At 40.3% G+C, this 23323-nt stretch overlaps 2 protein-coding genes across 5 annotated transcripts in view; one reads left to right on the forward strand and one right to left on the reverse strand.

The window, feature by feature from the left end:
* Positions 1-616: 616 nt before the first annotated feature.
* Positions 617-17791, forward strand: rrn3 (RRN3 homolog, RNA polymerase I transcription factor). Of its 2 annotated transcripts, XM_069674379.1 has the most exons (17): positions 617-937; positions 1151-1207; positions 1305-1394; positions 1926-2055; positions 2305-2364; positions 2792-2855; positions 4877-4946; positions 5491-5589; positions 6081-6176; positions 8529-8652; positions 9223-9353; positions 11674-11804; positions 12377-12564; positions 12950-13058; positions 13456-13608; positions 14607-14691; positions 15905-17791. In XM_069674379.1, exons 1-17 carry the CDS (start codon positions 842-844, stop codon positions 16043-16045), a joined length of 1824 nt encoding a protein of 607 aa, XP_069530480.1. In that variant the 5' UTR covers positions 617-841; the 3' UTR covers positions 16046-17791. The 2 variants fall into 2 exon arrangements, with proteins under 2 accessions (XP_069530480.1, XP_069530481.1); XM_069674380.1 differs by lacking the exons at positions 617-937; positions 1151-1207 and having other exon boundaries at positions 1366-1394; positions 1928-2055.
* LOC138602804 (syntaxin-binding protein 4) overlaps positions 17711-23323 on the reverse strand; it is a 74100-nt gene continuing 68487 nt past the window's right edge. For all 3 annotated transcript variants that reach the window (XM_069674378.1, XM_069674377.1, XM_069674376.1), the window contains exons 19-21: positions 20854-20900; positions 20623-20750; positions 17711-18988 (exon numbers count right to left, since the gene is read on the reverse strand). In XM_069674378.1, the coding sequence (XP_069530479.1) occupies positions 18930-18988; positions 20623-20750; positions 20854-20900 (234 nt within the window). In that variant the 3' untranslated portion in view covers positions 17711-18929. The remainder of the gene's footprint in view (positions 18989-20622; positions 20751-20853; positions 20901-23323) is intronic.

Genomic DNA, 23323 nt, shown 5'->3' on the forward strand with positions numbered 1-23323 from the left:
TCCAGGCGACCTCTTTCTCTGTTGAAAGGAGATGACAAGTTTCCAATGATAACATCTGTAGGCCTACCACACTCCCTGAGAACTAGGGGTTCAAATCCCTGACCACCTGGTTGTTGGTTTTATCTCAACATGTGGATGCTCCTCTCCAGGAAATCTTGGGTTGCAAGCACTGCCTTGAAGTAAATTTTTATGCATTAATTTGGGGTTCAAATATTTATGTGAAGAAAAACACAAAATTAATAAATCATTTAACTTACATAATAAAATGAGTTCAAATTCTTGAGAGATCTAACAGCCATCATTCAAAATCACTCACTTCATCTGCATTCTCCATGCCTACTTAAATTCTGAAGGCAGGAATTATACCTTACAAATAATTACTGTTAGGTGACTGTTTCATCTGTTTCATCTCTGCTTGTGGTCAGACTAACATAAGTGAATTCCATATTGTAGATTTTGTTTTTCACAAGTACTGAGTGGGGCTTGCCTGTGCGCCGCTGTCCAATCGGAACCTTTATTTATATGAACGTTTACATCGGAAGACTTTAAGTGTGGTGCCGATATTTCGTATGCACTTCCGTGAAAACACAGCTCCCTTTAACTTGTGAGAATGGCCCACACACGTTTATCTGTTACGAAATAGTCGGGCATTTTATGTTTTCATAACATTTTTTATCAATTCACAAAAGCCTTAACATATACGTTACGTTAAACATTTGGCTGTTGACTGTGACCTCACCGAATACAAATTAAATCCTGGTGTCTCCTCATTTTAAGCTGGAACTGAGCGTAAGGACAAAAGCAAGTGCTAACGTTACTTTTTCCATGATCGCAGTCAAGTATGGAGATAGATGGACGGGACTTTTTGAACACTCCTCCTGTTAAGACTGTTAGGTTTGGGGGCAGTGTTGCGGAAACGTTAGCAAAACACAAACAGGTAAGTGTTATCCATCACCAGTTCAAGGAGATGATTGTAACGTGATAAGAGTAGGCTACTCACGGTAACGTTAACAATAAAAAAACGACATCTCTGTATGAGGTTGATGAATAGAACTTCCTTGTTGCTTTGCATTATACAACAAAGAAACGAGAAAGCGATGGAAGCTTTCCATGCAGCATAATCTTTTGCTGTTTCCCTTTTTGTTTGAAGGGAGACTCAAGTGACTATAAACTGCTGAAACACCAGCTGGCTGATCCCGAGATAAAGGTACAGTAAAGCATCAGTGCGTCTTAAGGTGACCTGAGATCTGTGTGATAACAGGACGTGACATTTTTGTTGCTCATTGAACTTTCTCCTCTGCCAGGATGCTCAGATCATCAACTGGCTTCAGGAATTTCGGACTTGTGTGACCCAGCTAACCAAGGACCATGAACAGCTCATCTATACAATCTTAGTGAGTATGAAAAGAAAAATATTGAGGAATTCTTACTGTGGCTCTTCCTAGTCAACTGTAACAATGTTAAGAAGTATGCTCTATGCTCAACTTTGGCTGAATTTGCTGCTTTTTTGTATATGATTGAGAATTTCATATCTTTCACGTTTTGGACTGTTTGTTGGCAAAAATAAGACAGTCTTCCGCTCTTCTAAACTGATGACGGATTTTTCACTTATTTGACTTTTTTTTTGTCCAAAAACTGTATCAATAAATTAAGAAACAAATCTACAGATGGATCCTTTTTAAAAAGTAAGCTGTAGTTGCTGTCCTAGGGGTTGTTATTATAAAGCTTCTTGGCTTGACTTGTTGTCTGAGTCTGATTTTTAAAGTGCTACGTGCAGTACAGGATAGTGTCATAGTTTGTATTAGAACATTGTTGTTTGAAAAGGAATTTGAAGGACTGCTTAATGTCAATACTACATGTTTGTTTGATAAGTTAATAGTATGCCTCTGTTACCATGCTAAAACTCTTCTCTGGTTGTTTTTTAGAGGCTCCCTTGGGTGGGCCGAAGCCAGGCTGTAGTGGAGGAGTACATGGCCTTTCTCAGTAACCTGGTCTCAGCACAGACTGTCTACCTGTGTGCCTGCCTCAGGATGGTGGTCTCCCACTTCACACCAAGTAAGGTCCCCTGACTGTTGATATAATAGATTTATAAAACAGTAGAATAAAAATAGTCGTAATAATAGTAGTAAATTATATATCTTAAAAGCACTAGTCTGTTGTTTGAATTTCATGATTTATTTTTATTATTCATGTTTCATGTGATTTTACTCCAGAATGTAAATTGTGAATTGGCCATATAATGTTTTCATTGTATCCCACCATCAAGGATTCGTAAAGAAATAATATGTGTGTGTTTGTTTCCAGAGAGAGTAACGATCTGTGAAGGAGGAATCGATATATCTGATTCAGATGATGAAGATGAGAGTAGGTGTCATGCCTCTTATTTCTTTCTTCTTTTTTTAAAGTAAGTGATAGGAAAGGCAGGAGAGAGTAAGGGGTGATATGCAATGAAGGGCACAGGCTGGAACGAAACCAGGGCCACTGAGAAAAGGCCCAGTCTTAGTATAAGTAATTGGTTTCAGAAAGTGAGCTACTGGTGCACCCTAAATTTGTGAATATAAAATGTTTGTTTCAGTTATTAGAAACATACCAGGATTTAAAAATATGAAATGTTTATATCTGACCAGGGTCTGTGTTGTCGGGTTTTTTCTGCTTGCTGGTATTTGGGGAGGTTGAGAGGGAAATGTGAAAGTGAAGCAGGGCAGTATAAGATAATGGCTTACTTCCTCCTGCTCATATTCCCTTTGAATATACTAATAAATAAATGCAACTGCCACTTTGTTGTGTTAAGACCTTCCCAGAAACTTCGATCAGTGTCACCAGGCATTGCAGCTTATCACCAGATACGTACCATCGTAAGTCCCTGCCATTTTTTGTCTTCTTGACTTGGTTTTAATGTTTTCACTCATCAAAAGTAAAGATTAGTCTTTATACGTTGTTAGGTTCAACTTTGTTTGAATTCAAATAGTAAAATCTCAAGTCATGTAACTTTATACAGGGCAATAGGTTTCACGGTGTTAAAATTTAGGCAAAAGTGCACTATAAATACATACCTATGTTATGTATGCTTTTGTGCTAACATTGGTACAGTATGTATGTCATCCTTGTTAGTTTTGCTATGACAGATTTTTGTCATAGCAAAAAGTTGCTGAAGTTGTTTTTTGTTATTGACACCTGAGGCCTGTACTATGAAGCGAGTTTAACATGCCCAAGGTATATTGTCTTAATATGGCCTCACAACCCAGGGTTGCAATGAGCTCGTTCACATAAAGGGGGCTTTGTCAGCCTCTACCTTTGGCAGCATACATATAAGAGCATATTTTACACATAATAGAGTTAAACACATAGTCAAGGTAAAATAGAAAAAGCTGCAAATGTATAGCTGGCAAAAAGTCACAGATGGTGTGAATGTTGAAGTTAAGCTTATAATATCCATCATTGGGGCTGAAGAAGACCTAACTCCAATTACATCTGTGTAATCCATTAGATTATTGTTGCTTAGATGTATTCTTAGGGTTTGTATAACAGTTTTAGCCTTATTCTTTTAGCTGAAGCCTAAGTGGTGTCAAACCAGTGGGGGGGAAATAAATAGCCTTCATATAAAACAATTCAAAGTGGTGTGTCTGCTAAGTATAAAGCTTGAGCTTTAGCATCAGTCTCTTTTGTAGAATAATATCATAAAAAGCACTTTGAATATCTCTTACAAGAAAAATCACCTGCGCAATCCAAAGTGTTTTGACAGTCTCTGAATACTCTAGCCCTCCCCTGTCATGATTGGCTTAATGGCTCTGGGAGTTAACTAACTAAACAGACAGGTTCCATGTCCTTACACTCACATCCATTAACCAATTAGATCAAAGTAGACTCTGATATTAGGTGGATGCACATTACACTACTGTCATTTAGTATTGTATCGATCAGTATATGATGTTGAAAGCATGTGCATTTAGAGTATGATATTCATTATATTCATTCCAAATTCAGAATCAGAATATTTTTATTGTCATTGTAACAGGTACAACGAAATTAAGTGCAATCCTTTGTAGTGCAAAATAGCTTAGAAATAATAAAAAAGAAGAAACGCATGAAAAAAAACCCACTCACTCGTCCACAAAACAATATTTCACACAGTCCTTAAAGTGCATATCTAGTATGAGACAGTCGCTGCATGGCAGAATTTAATGCAACAACGGCTGTAGGATAAAAACTGTTTTAGTCTGTTAGTGCGTATTTTGATGACCCTGTATTGTCTGCTTGATGGGAGCATTTCAAGCAGATTGTGTCCGGGGTTTGATGAGTCCTGTAGGATGGCTAGAGCTTTCCTGAGGCAGCAGGAGCTGTGTAGTTCTTCCAGTGGTGTCAGAGGGCAGCCAATGACTTTCTGGGCCACCTTAATGACCCCCTGCAGCGCTTTCTTCTGTGCCACTGTGCAGCCAGCAAACCAAACACAGAGGCAGTATTTCTGGATGCTCTCGATCGAGCAGCGATGGAAGGACACCAGCAGCTTATGAGGGATGTTGTGCCTCTTAAGAACCCTCAGAAAATAAAGTCGCTGCTGGGCCTTCTTCACCAGCTCTGCTCATAAATCATGTAAAAAATAACTGTAAAAATGAAAAAAAAAAAAACATAATTCTGCTTCTATACTTCCTGTGCATTGCCCCTGGGCACTGCCTGTCAGCACCTGAGTCCGATCGGACTTGAAGCTGTTTTGTGACATTTACTCACGTTCCCTCCTGTCTCGATCTTTGCTTGTATTGTATTAACTCTCAGATGTATGTCACTGTGGACAAAAGCGTCTGCTAAATGACAGTATAACATTGTAATTTCTTGCCTAAGTTGTATATCGCACTGTTAAAACTTTTCTCCTCTTTTTCAGCACAAGTCGCTTTCTAATGCCCATTTTGCAAGAGAACTTTCCCTTCATACAGAAATCATCCAGAACACTGGTAAGAAATCACTGAATGATGCTTCAAACCATACAGAACTGCCAAATGTGACTTGAGAGTTGTAATTGTTGTACCACATCACATTTGAAGGTAACCTGGGTATATTATACATACAGTAGATGGATCCAAAATTCTATCTGAAAAAGTAAGAAAGAAAAAGTACTAAATAATAAGGTCTGATCTACAGTATTAATACAATAGTGTTACAATCGTTTTTTTGCTCTGTGGGGCGGCTGTGGCTTAGTTGTAGAGTCGGTCGTCTTTCAATTGGAAGGTCGGAGGTTCTATCCCCAGCTCCCTCAGGCTACATGTCGAAGTGTCCTTGGGCAAGACACTGAACCCCAAATTGCTCCCGGTGGCATAGCCAATGGGTATGAATCTGATAACCGATTGACAGTTGGGCACTTTATATAGCATATCTGCCATCAGTGTGTGAATGGGTGAATTTGACATGTAGTGTAAAAGCAGCTTTGAGTGGTTGCAAAGACTAGAAAAGCGCTATATAAGTAAAGTCCATTTACCATTTACCATTTACTCTCCACAGGAGTGTTACACCCACAACCTCTTGAGGGTGAGCATTTACATACCATCAATTAGACGAGATGTACTGGAAGTGATCATCGGCAAGATGCTAAAACTGGATGTAAGTGGTTAAACTTAAAACAATTCTGCTTAACACCCAACATATGTGATCCAACGTGGCGGAATGTAAAAAAGGCAGTGGTCTTTATTAAACTTGAGCAGGGACCCTGTAGAAGGTTGATATGATTGCTCTTTAGAGGCAGACAGCCTCAGGGCACCTAAATGGGTATTAAAAAATGCATGTTTTCTGTAGTTATGTTGTCACAGAATTTATTATTTGTATTGGTAGCAAAAATACACAAGTAAGAAGCATTATCTAGATTGAAGATGTTTCCTGTTCTGATCTTTCTTATTTGTATTTCAGTAACTACTGTATATTGATTTTGTGTGTTTATTCATCAATAAAAAAAACATCTAATATCTGCTCATTAGATTGATAAATGAATATATCATCTCTTTCACCGGAAAGTGTGTGCATACATGCATACAATGCACCAATGAAAGTGCATTGTGTGTTTGGTTTCCTGTCTGAAACTTTGTGCTGTATTTCAGGTGAGTGCATCCCGGTCAGACATTGAGGAGGCAGAAGAAAATGCAGTACAGAAGCAACAGGCAGAGAAACTGACTGAGGAGGGACTCTTTGACATGGTAAGATCCAGAACTGGTTTGATGATTTCTCTGGATTTGGGGTTGATTTTTAATTTGAACTACTCAGTGGTTGTTGGATCAGGCCCCTAAACAGTTTATCGCCGATTAAGTACTGCAAGACAATAGCTCTCACGCTCGTTACTATTTCTTTTTTATTAACAACAAATCAATGTGACATTTAAGATGCATAATTCTACCTCTGAAATCCTCAATGTGTTCACACAAATACCTAACAATAAAGCACACAGATGTTCTAACAAAATTCTTTCAAACTTCTTATAGTGCAATTGACAACATACACCTGCCAACCACAAAATGGCAATTAGCAATCTCTTCCCACTGACATCAACCACTGTCATTTCAAATGTATTTTGCAGATTTGTGTCCAACACAATTCTTCAACTATTCAAGCATAAAATTCTCAGTAGAGAGAGCATAAGGAACAGCTAACCACTCAAAAAAATATATAACAAAAAAGATAAATGTATCAAAGATAGGAAGAACAAATTAGAGCTGAATAAATATAAAGCTCCCAACGAGGGACCTCCCCCTACAAATTGGGGCCTTGCTTCGGTGGTCCTTTCAAGATTACTCGGAGGATAAATCTGGTCACAGTTCATCCCCTGGTTCCACTGTCCATGAAGATTTACCCCATGTTCCACATTTCTCGCCTCAAACCGGTCTGCTCCAACCCCTTGACACCAGCAGAGAGGCCTCCGCCTTCTCCCCAGTTAGTTGAGGGCCAACCATCTTCATGGTCCAGCTTATCTTAAACAGTCATTGGGTGGGACGCAGGGGGCAGTACCTTGTAGACTGGGAGCGATACGGTCCCACGGAGCGCGCCTGGGTCCCGGCTAGGGACATTCTGGACCCAGAGTTTGGTGAGGGAATCTTCTCGGTGCAGGGTCACGTGTGTGTTTGTCTAATTACCCCTGATTAAGAACAGGTGTGTGAAGCCTATACAGTATATATGCCCTTGGGTTCCAGTGGTCTGGGCTGACTCATTATCTCAGCATCAGGTGAGAAGTTCTCTTAGTGTTTTCTCTTTTGTGTAGGGGTGTGTGAGTCCCCTGAAGAACCACAAGAACCTGTATGTGTGATTTGCTCACCAATCCTAGAATTCTCTCAGAGTAGCTTGTGGGTGCTGGGTAGGTCTTTTCTACCCAAGCCTTTTGTGTTTCTCTTTTAAGGCACGCCTGGCGGCCATTGTGTTAAGGCTGAGAAGTGGTCTCCCTGAAAGTTAAATTTCTTGTCAGCTGCTTGGCAGCTGTGGTTTAGTTTCCCCTTATTGAAGCGCTAGTTAGTGGAGGGAGCTTGTTTGTTTTTTAGATCATTATTATTTTGGTGTTTCCCTCTCCCATCCAATCGCTTGCGATTTTTGTGGTTATCTCTCTGGGATAACTTTAAGACACCCCCGGCCTGCAATTTTGTCTAAACCCCCAATCCTCCTGACATAGCCCTGCTGTCCCAACCTGTCCCTGTTCTACTCTGATACCTCCTCACCCCAAGGACACACAAATATACACCTACTTAAATGCATAAACAGTCTGTGAAACATACACACTTGAACATACTTAAATTATAGGAAAAAAATGAATAGGAAAATAAAAATTCACTTTTAAAGTAAGGAGACCAATCATCGAAACATGTAATTTATATCTGCTGAAGACTGTTATCTTATCATAAAAGTAGGTTATTTGACTTTACAGTTCACCCTATGATGTCACCAGCCCTTTACAAAAATGATACTGACAAAGTGTGAAGAGGACACAAACAATAGATTCAGACAAAAAACAAGATATAATACAGAAATATATTATGCTATATATAATATAAAGACTTTTCTTTTCATTCTTAATACGTTCTGCTTTAAACTTTATATACCGAAATGATATTATATGATAATCTAAGCCAACAGGATGCTGAACATAATTTAATGAATTAGTTGTCTAAGTCCACAAAATAGTCTAAAATGAATCATTAATAACTAATATGCATATGCTTCATATAATCTATATAGGCTCTACAGCCTATTATTGTTTATCGAGTCAAATCAGACATATAATGATATTTATTTTATTTCCAACTTTTAAGATAAACCTAGTTTCTTTATAGGATACATTCAATTAAATGTTATTCATACTATCCTATAGTATAGTATGGCCAATATTTTCAGGCCAATGGTGTATCTTGTCAATATCAGAGTAAATAAAGGATATCTTTGCCAAGACATCCTATTCCCTCTTCTGGTCATTGAGATGACTTCTGTGACTGGAGTTTTACCTGCTTTGATATTGAGATATCTATGAAACAATGAGTTTGTGTCTGACTATCCTTCTGTCTGTCTGTCAGGATGAAGATGTGTCAGCAGAGCCCCTCTCCAGGGTAGCTGTGATGGCCCACCCAGTTGCTGAGAGGCTTGACAGTCTCATGGCAGTTTTGTTGGCTTATGTCAAAGACGTCTGCAATGTCAACGGTAGCTAAACAACTTTGCTTTTACACTGAGGAACATAGTTGAGCTCCCTTTTCTCATTACAGATCTAAGGCTGCGCAAAACATTGTAATTGCATTATCACCATATGAGCACACATAGCAAAAGTCTGAATTTATTGCAATGAAAAAGAACAATTGTTTTATGTAAACAAGCCGTGCTTCCTCAATGAGCATGCAAAAAATTTGGCCTATTGGATGGAGCCCTGGCCATACTTTGACACCTTTTTGATGTGATCAGATGAAGCCCAAACTGGCTATCACTTACCCTCAGATTTATTTGTGTCGCTTTAGTGGTGATTCAGGAAGGACATGTGGCTAACACAGATAATGTGTGAAACATGCAGAAACTAATAGTTATAGCTAACAAGGACTTTTGCATATTAGAACTGAAGGTCCCTTTAGAAACAGTATTTAGGGATAATCTCACTAAATAATAATAAAGAATTTCACACAAAATATTTTACTTTGTCTACTTAGTGTTTGCATTCTTATGTATATTGTTGGTTAACTATATATCCTCTCAAGTGGCCTTTCTTCATTTTTTCTTTCTCAGGCTCTCTTCTCGTGGAAAGTACTAAGGAGCTCTACAGAGATTTGTTGAGTGTGTTTGACAAGGTCATTCTTCCAACACATGCTTCCTGTCATGTCCAGTACACACTTTTTTACCTGTGCAGCTTCAGACTGGTAAGTACTTTCACTAGTGTTTGTGTTATTTATGTTATGATAACAACATGTAACATTTAGCTTTCACTGGTGTTCTGTAGTAGTGAAACACATGATCAGTTGGACTGGGGTAGGTCAGGTGACAGATAGTAGCTGGATAATATAAAAGAGCATTTTCCAGTTTAAGAGCCAGATATTTTTCTCAGGAGTTGGTGGAGACCAAATCTGAATAACATTCAGATACAACACTACCCCCAAAAATTGTCTGCTAAATGTGTAAACTGGTACTGTTTACTGACATGTTCACCGTAACAACTTATACAGTGTGATATGTCAGTGCGGTTTTATTTATTGTCCAACTGAAATTAGATATCATAATGTTCTTTCAGAGCAAACATGTACAGTATGTACATCTCCTTTAAAACATGTGATTTGTTCTCATTTGAGAAATCAATCATGAGAATTTGAGAATCAGTGGCCAAAAGGGAGAAATGGATACTTAATGATTTTTTTTTTGAGGTTGCATGTACTTGGTAAATATACAACTTGTAAGAATAGCGTGTCCCTGGGAGCTGTGTTGTCCGGGGCACTAGCCCCTGGTAGGTTCTCCCAAGGCAAATTGGTCCCAGGGGAGGGACCAGACTAAGAGCGGTTCAAAAACCCCCTATGAAGAGGTAAGAATGTGGGATTGTCACAAGCCCCTGGCTGAGCGCTGCTGTGTTGGAGTTTTGAATGAGAGGGTCACCTCTCTGCGACTGCAAGTTGTTGAGAGGAAGGCTCTGACTGTGGTTTGTGCTTAACAGCATTTCGGAGTATGCGGCCTTCTTGGAGTCACTGGGCAGGGTCCTGGAAGGGGTCCCTTCCCTTCTCCATAGTTCTACTGGGGGACTTCAACGCTCATGTGGGCAATGATGGAGAATCCTGGAGGGGAGTAATTGGGAGGAACGGCCTGCCCGATCTGAACTCGAGTGGTGTCTTGTTATTGGACTTCTGTGCTCGTCATGGATTGGCCATAACAAACACCATGTTGGAACATAGGGTTGTTCATAAGTTTAAGCACCCTAGGTCGTAGACCAATGATCGACTTTGTCTATGTTTCATCAGACCTGCGACCATGTGTTTTGGACACTCTGGTGAAGAGAGGAGCAGAGCTGTCAACTGAACACCACCTGGTGGTGAGTTGGATAAGATGGCGGGGGAGGCTGCCAGACAGACATGGTAAACCTAAACATGTAGTGAGGGTGAGCTGGGAACGTCTGGCGGAGGCCCCTGTTCGCAAGGTCTTCAACTCCCACCTCTGGAAGAAGTTCTCTTGCATACCAGGGGAGGTTGGGGACATGGAATCTGAATGGGCCATGTTCAAAGTCTCCATTGTGAAAGCGGCTACAAGGAGTTGTGGCCAGAAGGCTGTCTGTGCCTGTCGTGGCGGCAACCTGAGAACCCGTTGGTGGACCCCGATGGTGAGGGAAGCCGTCAGGCTGAAGAAGGAGGCCTTTTGGGCTTGGTTAGCTCAGGGGCTTCCAGAGGCAGCAGACAGGTACCGAGTGGCCAGAAGGGCTGCAGCTTCAGTTGTTGTAGAAGCAAAAACCCGGGTGTGGGAGGAGTTTGGGAGGCTATGGAGAAGAACTTTCGGTAGGCCTCAAAGAAGTTCTGGCAAACCGTCAGACAACTCAGAAGGCGCAGCCAGGGGTAGGAGGGTTTTCAGCCTGGGGACCTCAGGATTTCATCTGTCCTTTTTGCAGATAATGTTGTCCTGTTGGCTTCATCAAGCTAGGACCTCCAGCAGGCATTGGGGCGGTTTGCAGCCGAGTGTGATGCGGTTGGGATGAGAGTCTGCACCTCCAAGTCTGAGGCAATGGTTCTCTGCTGGAGAACGGTGGATTGCCCCCTCAGGGTGGGGAGTGAGTCTCTGCCTCAAGCGAAGGAGTTTAAGTATCTCAGGATCTTGTTCAAGGGTAAGGAGCTCGGAGATCGGGGGGGAGCTTGGAGTAGAGCCGCTTCTTCTTCGCATCGTAAGGAGCCAGTTGAGGTGGTTCGGACATCTGGTTAGGATGCCTCCTGGGCGCCTCCCTTTGGAGGTTTTCCGAGCTTGTCCAACTGGGAGGAGACCCCGGGGCAGACCCAGAGCTCGCTGGAGGGATTATATATTCCTTCTGGCCTGGGAACGCCTCAGAATCCCCCAGGAGGAATGGAAAATGTTGCTGGGGAGAGGGACGCCTGGGTCACCTTGCTGAGCCTGCTGCCACCGCGACCCGGCCCCGGATAAGCGGAAGACAATGGATGGATGGAAGAATAGACGTTGCTGGTGTCCTTTATAAGTATAGCATTTTCTGTGTTCCAGGCGTTGGCCGAAGCCTTCCTGGATCACCTGTGGAAGATCCTGCAGAGCCCTTCCCAGCCTGCTGTCCTTCGCCAGGCTGCTGCCGGATACATGGGGAGTTTCCTTGCCCGAGCCAAGTTTATCCCTGTGCTGTGAGTGCAGTGTTTTCATTTTCAGTTACCCCTAAAAAAACAATGTATAGAATGATACAAAATGAATACTCATCAGTCATCTGAATTATGACCCACTACAAGTGTATGGTGATGTTTGTATATGCAGACATCCTGTCCACTGCCTGTAATTTAGTATTTTGCTGTGTTTTCTTTTTTTGTGTGTCAACCATTGGGCAACTTGTAACCCCCAGCCAATTAAAAAGCACAGGTTTTTAAGGAGAGGACTGTCCTTTCTTTCTTTTCTCTCTTTTTAATTTGTTGTTATTTTTTCCCCTTGTGCCCATATTTTTTCTGTAGTATTTGTGACTTTTTTTTTTTTCATTATGCACTTGCATGCAAGAAAGACAAAAAATGGGGTGTGGCTCTATGAAAACATAGCGACCAGGGGCCAGATCGTAAGCCAATAGTGTAATTGAGCCGTGGAGAAGGGGTTAACTTTGAATGTTCTATAAACAAAATGCAACTGACAAATCCTACTCATTCCTTGCCTTTAAAGCCAAAGCAGGTTATTCAATTTTTTTATCCTGCTGTTGTTCCCCCCACCTCCTCAGGACTGTTCGGGCATGCCTGGACCTGCTGCTCTCCTGGATCCATAGCTACATTGACAGCCAGGACAGCAGTGGCAGACAGGCCTGCTGTGACATTGGTCTGCATGGGCCTTTCTACACCGCCTGTCAGGCCGTCTTCTATACACTCATCTTCAGACACAGAGCCATGCTGGGGGGAAACATGAAGAAAGGTTCATATCTCTAAATAGAACCAACATAATACTTAACTAAAGTAAACCAAAAAAAAATGTTGCAAATCCATGACGCCAGGGTTTTAGGATTAATTGCAAGACATGTTACAGTGTTGAGTGGTTTATTAATAGTAAGTGAATTGATTCATTTTGATTAGCAAATCATTGTTAACCTAAAAAATTTGGGAACATTTGGAAAGTTAATTTTAATATTTAATGTAGTGTATACCATGTCAAAAATAATGTCTGTAGATCATTTGCTGTTTTTTATTTGTCCAACCAACATCCAAAACATCTACAAATTTGGCAGCAATTACAACAACAACATCAACATATAATAATTAAAAGCTTGTAGAGTCACTCAGTCTTTGTTTTGGGTCGTCAGGTCTGGAGTACCTGCAGAGTCTGAACCTGGAGCGGGTGGTTATGTGTCAGCTGAACCCTCTCAAAGTCTGCCTGCCTTCAGTCACTAGCATGTTTGCTGCCATCACAAGGTAATCACCCTATTTCTGACTTGACATTGGCTCCAACCTTTTAGTAATTCTAATTGTAATACATCAATCTAGGTTCTATCCCATATGGCCATTTACACATACAATCAAGTCTTCATTACAACTTGGAATACTGCATTTTCTGAAGCCTCAAAGTTTTGGAACCAATGTTTAAGTCTTAAACGTTGTGGTGTATATAAAAAGATGATCTTATGTTTTTTAATGTGTACAATTAAAATAAAAAAGTAGTGACCATGAGAGCCCTGCCCCCCTATAAGGCAAATAGTCAATGTCATAATTATACGCAAAACGGCAAGCATGTTTGTCAAAAAATGTAAGAATTAAATTTCTTCAATATTGTTGCTATCAATCCATGGTGGTCCATGTGTCTTTGTTGCAGGAAGTATCAAATAGTGTTCTGCTACACTATCATAGAGAGGAACAACCGCCATGTGCTTCCAGTGGTGCGCAGCTCTGCAGGGGGAGACGGTGTCACCACCAACACAAACCCTCTGGACAGCTTCTTCCCCTTCGACCCCTACCTTCTCCGGAGGTACACAGGCTAATTATTCTCTGTTGTGAAATGAATCTTGACAAGGTTGGAAATCATTACCTCTTTTATGGCTTGTGACACCATTTTCCCCTCAGTAATAACACGGTTGAAATTAGAAACTATATATATTAAAGGAGTCAGCAGTTGTGAGAAAATGTACATCTTAAAAAGGGATGGGAACCTTAGAAATTAGAATTCATTCTTGGCCTTGGAAACAAAGCTCAGTAAGCAATCTCACATCAAGCTTGTAGCTGGTAAAAGGACTGCACTTACATATCAACTTTATGGTCATCTGACCAATCAAAGCACTTTACACAGCATGTAAACATTCATCCATTCACACACAACGATGGCATAGACTGCTTTCTTCAGAATCAGAATCAGAATCAGAAATACTTCATTAATTCCCGTGGGGAAATTCAGGAATGTATACATCCATCGGGATGTATGTTATCTCACACACACACACACACACACACACATATCTATGTCTTTGAGAGCAATTTTATGGGTTCAGTATCTTACCCATGGACACTTCAACATGCAGACTGGAGGAGCTGAGAATTAAATTGCCAGTCTTTTGATTCATGGAGGAATTAGATGCTCTTAAGAAGAAGTTCATGAGGTACCCAGAAATTAGAAGGTCAATCATTTATAATGTCACGACACCCAAAAGAGAACAGAATATGCACAAAACCCTATAATGGAATGCACCAAATAATTGTACTGGTCTATAAAACTGTGCGTATGTGCAGCTGCCGGTCTCGGGCCTCTTCTGCATCTCAGGAATGCAGACAGTACTGATGAAATATTTATTGAACATTAATTAAAGATTTGCTTATATCTTTTCAAATGGAAAAGTTTCTCTGAAATAGTTCTATTCTAATTTTTACGTAGCTATGAAGTCTGCATAAGGAAACTCAAAATGCAAGAACTGAACTCAACAAACAGTATCTCAAAGATTTTGGTGGGTTTTACTGTTTTGTGTATGTATACAGGTCCGGTCAGCTGATTGAGCCACTGTATCAGGTCTGGGAGGAACTAGCAGACACCGAGCTGCCTTGCACCAAAACAGGCCATCAGGTGAGATGTTTAAGGAGTAACCATGCAATGTACCACTGCCACACAGTTAGAGGACATATTAAATAATTAAGGCTGCAAACAGTTATTGTATTTTTTTATTATTTATTTTCTTTATATGTTGTCTGTAAAATGTCCCACATCTTATCCACTTTTCACAGCGCCCAAGAAGAGCCATATATTTATTGGGTTGTGTCTGTTGGACAGAAGTAAATGGAAATTGTCTAATTTTGTACTGATAAAACTATCAGGGTAATATTTCAGATAAAGCTCCTCCACAAACAACAATACACAGGGGCAGTGATCCTCCTGTGACTTTGGCATATCTAATTGATGTAGAGTACGCACAAATTTATTTTGGAATTTAATGCAAAACTTTATAAATGGAAAAATGGGTACTAATATACAAATTAATCTTTTCGATGTCATGTTATATTTTGTGTTCTATGGAATGAAAAGCTAAATTTCCTATATAATTCAACTTCTGATTATTCTTGGTAAATTCCATTTCCACAAATCTAAATGGTCTGGCTCCAAACCCTGTTTTCATCGTTATTTGGTTGAACTCAAACAGTATGGCACCTTAATTGAAAATGTGAAGAACCAAAAAGCTATAAAGACTTTCGATATTTTAAGGACACTACATTTTATATAAACTCTAAAAGGACTAAAATCAACTGCACTCTAGACTCCCCTGGCCTGCCCAATGTTCAAGGTTGTATGTATGTTCTGACAATTGTATACACTTATTGTAATGCCTCTTTGGTGTAAATAAAGGTATATTAAAAAAAAAAAAAAATGTGGCAGCAGCGCGACAATGGCTTATTAAAACAAAATCCTGTACCTTCCTGCGGGGTTGTATGGAGGTGTAGACCTGTAAGCTTGTTGTTTAGAGCGTAACCGCTGTGAAACTAACAGAAAATGGTCCCTTCATTTCTATTGAACTTAAAACTGAGAGCCAGACTGTACACATAGGGTCTTGTCTGCGAAATTTAGATGCGCTGAGAGTAGAAACAGCGGTGCTCTGAAAGCAAGCTTTCTTTGGTTGATTACTGTGATTTTAACATTGTGAACAACAACGTTTGTTGTTCACAAATGCTATTTATGTTCCAAAATACAAAAAATAATTTTGTTAGTGTTTTTAATGCGTCTGTTCAGAACATATGTTCTGCATATGGTCACTAAACTGCAGTTGTGTTTGTTCATTCTGTGTCAGGAATCAAGAGAGGACGATGATGATTTCCTGTGCGGGGAGATTCCAAACACCGAAGGCATAGTGGGAATGACACCAAGCTCCTATGACTCAAATGTGCGCAGCCCGAGCAGCATGGGTTCACCCCCATTCGCCTTCCAATAGCCATCATCATGTTCTGTTCTGATGGATCAACCAGGTTTTGACACATACTTCCTGCTCTGAGTCCAGAAGCTTCTAAGGAACAGATGGTTCTCTGGGAGAGACATCTGACGTTGACTGTATCCAGAGAGAGCAGTCACACATGAATCTGTAATATGACTCTTCCCTTGATAATTCATATTATATTTTATTTAAAAGGATTGAAACAAACAACAGAAGAACACACAAACCAGTCACATGGAAGGGATGTCAATGATCTCTATTCATATCAGAATGCTTATCTGTTTTACTAAATAAATATGCAAAACTACTTCAATGAAAGAAGCAGTACCTTTGAGTGAGCCCCAAACGACTTATGATCAGAGATAAGTGTCACAAATTGAATGGAATGAAATTGCAACTTAAGGCTGGCTCTAAAGGCTTATCAACCCCTTAGTCCCCAATAGTCAAATGCACTATTTTATCTCCAAAATAAACATTTCTACAGCCTGGTACAGAAACAGCTTTTGGCTCTATGGTTTATTCCCCAATTCATGAGAACTATTCAAGGTGTACAATGTTCCAGCCCCTGAACTTGACTCCAGCTTTTTTGGAGAATTCTTTTGGAGAATTTTGAAGTATAGCTTGTTGTATAGTTTATTTTTCTAACAGACCGTAAAGAAGTCAGTACTCCAATTTTTTAGGTACCCGGCTTGTTAGCTTGTTACGTGTTTCTTATACTTTGATTTATTTTTGGCAGCCCCTACATGAGAAAAAAAATTGTTTGCTTTTCCCCGCAGCAAAGAGGGTGGGTCGTAGTAATGAGAAGACCAGTTCTTTCATGCAACCCAGTTTTTGTTCAACTGCCACTCAATCATTTTTTCACGAAACAAAGTATGTGGATTTTTTCTCTCGTCACATACACTGGAATTGCTTTAAATGAGATCTCTTTGCAGCCGGTATGGACCATAAAGTGACCAACGGTGCCTTCATTGTACACATTGGCATTGGAGTATTGATTTAAAACTGACTTGGAAAACTGTGAAATATACTTTAAGATATTAAGCATTACAATTAATTCAATTTAATTCCACCTTTATTGCAAATTTTAGTTTCTCTTTACCTGTGTTCTCCCTTTACGTCTGATGTCATTGAGATTTCTGGATTAAAGTTTATTCAGGTTTCTTTTCTTAATCACAACTTTCCTTGTGATTTGGTTTCTTTCTTCTGTGCTCTTCTGTTTGATACAAACGCCCCTAGCATCTGGTATTGGATATATTGCATCTTCTCATTTATCAAGTAAGCAGTCTACCCCTAGGTTACATCATGTGTGTTTTCTTTGAATATTGAAATCATTCACAAAGTTGTGGTTCTGGCCACATTATATTATTATTAATAATAATATACGTATACGTATATTATAATACACGTTATATTCTGTCAAAGATACACCTTGAGACATGAGTTAAATACACCTTATGAGATTAATTGTTTGGCAAAGTCAGCCAGAGATTTTAAAAGTTGTGTTGTCTGTATGAAATGTATTTACTTCTGTGGGATACTGCTTGCATGTTTACTATTCCAGATAACTTTCCCACATTTTATGAAATTCTTTCTGTGGAAAACACTGCTTTAGTGCTATAAGCAGTGAAAATTACATTTTAAACAACTGAAATAAACAGCATCAAATTCAGTCATCAGTTATTCCTTTAATATAAAACAGAAACGAAAGATGTGAGGCCATATCAAAGATGCAATCTGGTTAAAGTACAGGACATGTTCGTATTTTTTTTAAAGCATTTGCAGCTGTTTGTATAAATTAAATGTATGCTCCACATATAGTCTATGTCTGCCTAGACTCTGACTACTAAACACAAGATTACACAGCAGGAGGTACAGTACCATTTTATTCAGTCCTGGATGCAGGCAAACATCAACATGAACCATGCAGTGAAATGAAACCGCAGATGACACTGCTAAGACCCAATGACTGAACATTCTTGCAATTTATTAAAATTGAGGACATGAGGAAAGTTGGCAAATGGGAAAAATGGACACTTTGGGGCGCTTTTTCCCCCAACCTTTTGCTCTATTTCCATGGCAGAGTAGATAAGCGACGTTGTGTGATGGAGGGAGATGGCAGTGAATTATTCTGACACAGCGGAAGACTCTGTGAATAGACCTCTGGATTATTTTTTCCAAGGAAAAAAGTACATGAAATCCATGTCTTACTTTGACACCACCTGCTGTCACAGTAAAGAAAGATTATTTTTATTTTTTACTTTTTATTTGGCAGAACTTCTTATTATGGGGGGAGGGGCAGCAAAGGTCTTAGAACCTGACTGGATCATATTCTCACCAGTTTCCTCCCAGAATTCAAAGACATGCAGGTTAATTGTTGTTTCTAAATTACTGGCAGGTGTCACTTTGCACGTGGTTGTGATAATGGTTGTTTGTCTCCATGTGTCAGCCCTGGGATTGATTGGTGACCTGTCCAGGTTGTATCTTGTCTAATGCCCACTGTCTGCAGGATCGTTGGGGAGAGGGGCCGGTCACAATGATAAGCAAGTGTAGCTGAGTCGATGGATGGATGGATGGGTTTCTTATAGAGACTTCTGTACACATGTTATCATTAAACGAGTTCTTGTGTCATGACTGAGTCCAACAAATCTCAATGCTGAACCTCCTCCGTAGAGACTGTTGAATGTTTCAAAGGAAGACACTAATCTGATGTGTGGGAGCTAACTTTGGCATTCAAATATTGGCTGTGTTGTGTTCAATCACCGGGAAGGAATCATTTAAAGAAGTTGTATGTTGACTATGGTATAGTCCCCTATGGGTTCAGCTGTTCATTCAGCAGCTTCAGCTTGCCGAGGTCCTCCAACAGTCCTCTGTGGCTGTCCGTTGCTCATACATGGTGCGGGCTGACATCTGGGACTGATGCTGCCTCAGATGCACTTACTGATTCTACGGGTGTATCACAATAAGACAAAAATAAATCAAGTCATTCATCATCATGTTACAATTACAATGTTACAATTTCATTTAGCAGGTGCTTTTGTCCAAATCGACGTACATCTGAGAGTTAATACAACACGAGCAACGATCAAGACAGGAGGGAACAAACATCATGTAACTTTACATGATCCAAACAAAGAAAATGAAATAAAAGGTCAGGAACTGCTTGTGGTACCTAAAGTCTCTAAGAGTAGTGTTGGAGGTAGAGCCTTCAATTACCAGGCCCCCCTCCTCTGGAACAATCTACCAGTCAAGGTCCGGGAGGCAGACACCCTCTCTTCTTTTAAGAGTAGACTTAAAACTTTCCTCTTTGACAAAGCTTATAGTTAGGGCTGGCTCAGGCTTGGACTAGCCCATAGTTATGCTGCTATAGGTTTAGACTGCCGGGGGGATCTGACACACCAAGCTTCTCTCTCTCTCTCTCTCTGACTCTCTCTCTCTCTCTCTTTCTCTCTCTCTCTCTCTCTCTCTCTCTCTCTCTCTCTCTCTGTCATATTAATGCAGCTCATTAACTCTGTATCTTCTGGTCCCATTAACATTACTAACCACATATCTTCCCGGGACTTCTTGTGCTCCCTTGTCTTGAAGGTTCCTGAGGATCGTTGCTGCAGACCACCTGCTGCTGTGGACCTGCTCGACTGCAACAACTACTAACATCAGCCTTCCCCATAGTATCATTATTGTTGCCGCTAATGCTAATAGTAGACCTGTTGACTTCAACTGTTACAATTACGATTACCTCAGCCTTTATCATTACTCTGCTTCTCTCGCTAATTTATTTATTTATTTATTTATTTAGCCAATCTTCACCCTAGTCTACCACTATTATTGGCATTGTAACCATAAGTATGTGTCTGTTGTTGTTCATGTAACAAGGACATATGTTGTTGTGGTAACAAGAACATATGTTGTTGTTGCTCTCTTTGCCTGTCTCTATCCTGCATCTCCTTCTATCCCATTTTCGGCCCATCCAGTCGAGGCAGATGGCTGTTCAACATGAGTCTGGTTCTGCTCGAGGTTTCTGCCTGTTAAAAGGAAGTTTTTCCTTGCCAATGTGCCGAATTGCTAAGTGCTACTCATGGTGGATTCATGTTGGGCCTCTCTTTAAATAACTTAACAAAGAGTCGGTCTAGACCTGCTCTTTCTGTAAAGTGTCTCGAGATAACCCTGGTTATGATTTGGCGCTATACAAATAAAATTTGATTGATTGATTGATTGGAACTGATTTGAAAATATAAATAAATAAATAAAAACTACTTCATGCAGAATTTTCCAAAATTCCAAATCCCAAACATATTAGATATGGCCAATTTCCCACCAACTTCATTATTTCATGTGTTAAGTTCAGATATGTTGACTTATAAACGTTTATGTATGTTTGATCCATTAAAATGAGCTGTGGATATTCTTGGTCCCCTGAATAGTAAATTTGATGTTTTTCAGGCCAAATCCTTAATTTTTTTGTAATATTTTGTGGATAAAAGTTTTGTATTCAGACTGAAATAAAACTATGTGAGGAGTAAACAATTTTTAAAATCCTGTCATTTTCAGCATTCTTTAGTTTAACAGTTTGCTCTCTATACCTCTGGCATCAACAGTGAGGGTACAAGCTCCCACCACCAGCTCTTTGGCCTCCACAGCAAGTTGGAAGGCTGGATCAGGAAGTGGTGATGGGGTGTCAGGACTGTCAGTGCCTGGCGACCTATTACTCCTGATGAACAGAACACATTTATAAGAAAACTAGTTAAAGCAGAACTCATGCTATAGATCTCTAATGATTTGATGTTGAGCTTTAGATTTTTAGAATCTCTTACATCTCTTCTCCAAACAGGCTGGGTGTTGTCAGCACTTTGTGGACATTCTGAAACAATAAGAAATAATGTAAGACTCATGTGATGCTCTGTGACAACATGTTTTCTTAATAACACTAAACCAGAACAGATGCCAATCATGGGCGTCATAGTGGGGGGAAAAGTAGCTGACTGACTACCCAGGGCCTTAATGGGGAAGGGCCCTTGATGGGCCAAAAGTAAAAAGATAGTTTTTGTTTGCAAATCTTTTCTCTCTCTAAATTATTACTGTCATAAATACATTTAAATTGGCTGAAAAAATAAACACAGGTTTTAAATTCTTTACCTAGAAAAAATGTAGTCTCTCTCTCTGAGGCCCCTCCGATCCCTACTAAATGCACTAAATGGTTTCTTTTAAATAGTTTCTTTCTAAAGAACGGTGAGCACAACTCGCACAGTTTAATGAGGTTAAGTTTAAGATAATAGCAGCAATTTAGATTTAAGGTAGTCAGTTAGGAATCAAGCTTTGATCACATATATATATTTCTCTCTACCTTTCTGTACATATGTTGATGTATTAAATGTTGGGTGTTTTTAAAAATAGATTTTAATAACATATGTATATCACTCTTGGGATTATTTATCCTCAATTTTTAGAGGCATAACACAAAGTTATAGTTATTTAAAGCTTTTAATGGGTCATTTGGGTAAGTGAGATGTGGTTATAGCAATTGTGCAGGATTGGGCAGTGGTGGTGTGGCCCAATGTGATATCTTTTCATGGGGCTTAGGATTCCTGGTAACGCCCCTGATGCCAGGTAATCATGTGAATCTTAAGCCAGAAACTTAGTCACAAAGAAAGAAATGGTGATGACGTATTTTCAGTGTGCTTTAGGGGGAGGTGTGAATTTAAATAAGACCTGCAGTCTCATTTATAAATGTTGCGTATGCACAAAACAGTGCCTGAAAGTGGCACACGCAAGGTAACTCTTTTGGTGCGTTCCATTTGTACTCGGAAGTCGGAATTTCCGAGTTCCCAGTTGGAAATTTCGGACTCGGAAAGTCGGAGGAACCTCACCAACCCCGACCTTATATCTCCGTACATCAACAGTAAATGAAAGTAGTATTAACTGTTTATTATCACTTCTGTCTCAGCCTTACTCACACGACCAACAATCTGTGGACATGTTATTATGGTGTTTGTATGTGCTAAATACCGCATAATGCGTTGTTATCCACCAGTATTGCTAACAATGGCTAGAGCTAGATCAACTCGGGTGTGACGTCATTTCCAATTCCGAATTCCGAGAACAAACGGAACGCACCATCAGTCTCCTTCATTAGACTTATCATATAATAATACAAAACTTCATATGAAAGAAGATGTGATGCAGACTCGCAGCACAGAGAGGGGGAGAGCTGCTGCGCACGGACAAAGAGGGAGGGAGGGAGCCGCTGATCGCGGGCAAGAGTTACGATGTGAAATCGAACTTAGTTTGAGCATGAAGCCTGATATTCCTCCACAGCTCTGTGTTTATCAAATATATGATACACAGCAGACTGGAGTCTCTGTTAACAGTGACAGACAGACAGACAGGCAGACAGACAGAAAGAGCCGTGCAATTAACACACAGATCCACGTTATGAAGCATCGGTCATAAGGTCTCCCCTTATCCACGTGATCGTTACCGTGGATACAGGGAGAGTGGGCGGTGCCTAATGTGGCCAAGGACACGTGCGTTCACACTACCAGACATATGTGGATAAATGTGTCCCAGACCACCTCCGTATGTGGCCTGAGTGATCGGATCTGAATGCGTCTTCAATCTGTCCTGGGAGCGTTCAGACCTGTAGTTAAGGCTGTCCACTTGTGATCCGATCACGAAAACCACATGTTGATACCAGGTCTGAACAGCCTCTAAAATTCTGACAAATTTTGAGGCCATCACTGTTGTTTCTTTAAACAAAAATACAGCTGTGACACTCGTGCGTAATGCTGCTGACACTGCATGAGGACTGTGAATGCAGCAGCAACGTGTTGTCGCTGATTTTTATCATTTGTTTGAGACTGCTGTGTTCCAAACAACTTGTGCTTTCCTCCACTTTCCTCCACTTCATTCAAGTGTCTGTGTCAGAAAGACTTAAGGCCCTATCGTCCACCCAGTGCAAAGCACCAAAGCGCAAGTGTCATTGCTATCTTCCACCTAGCGCAGTCGTCGTTTTCACGCCCAGAGCCCATGTTGTGTAAAAGGCAAGTGATCTTGCGCCACCAATAGCGCCCGTGGGTGTGATGGTTTTGATATTAGGGGTGGTCAGGCAAACGGTTGGCGTGTTGTCTACAACACAAGTCTGTGCTTGTCACTCACACAGGGACGCACTCATAAGGAAAAAGCGGTGGGTTTGCAAATACAGTGAAAACACGTTCTTTAAGGGACAGACTGCAAGCTTTTGTTTTCCTCGTCTCCTTCAATCATTATACTGCTTTCGGTTTGTTA

Source organism: Semicossyphus pulcher, unplaced genomic scaffold (assembly GCF_022749685.1).
Source record: "Semicossyphus pulcher isolate SPU_LCO1_2020_fin unplaced genomic scaffold, fSemPul1.0.p SCAF_23, whole genome shotgun sequence".
NCBI classification, from domain to species: Eukaryota; Metazoa; Chordata; class Actinopteri; order Labriformes; family Labridae; genus Semicossyphus; species Semicossyphus pulcher.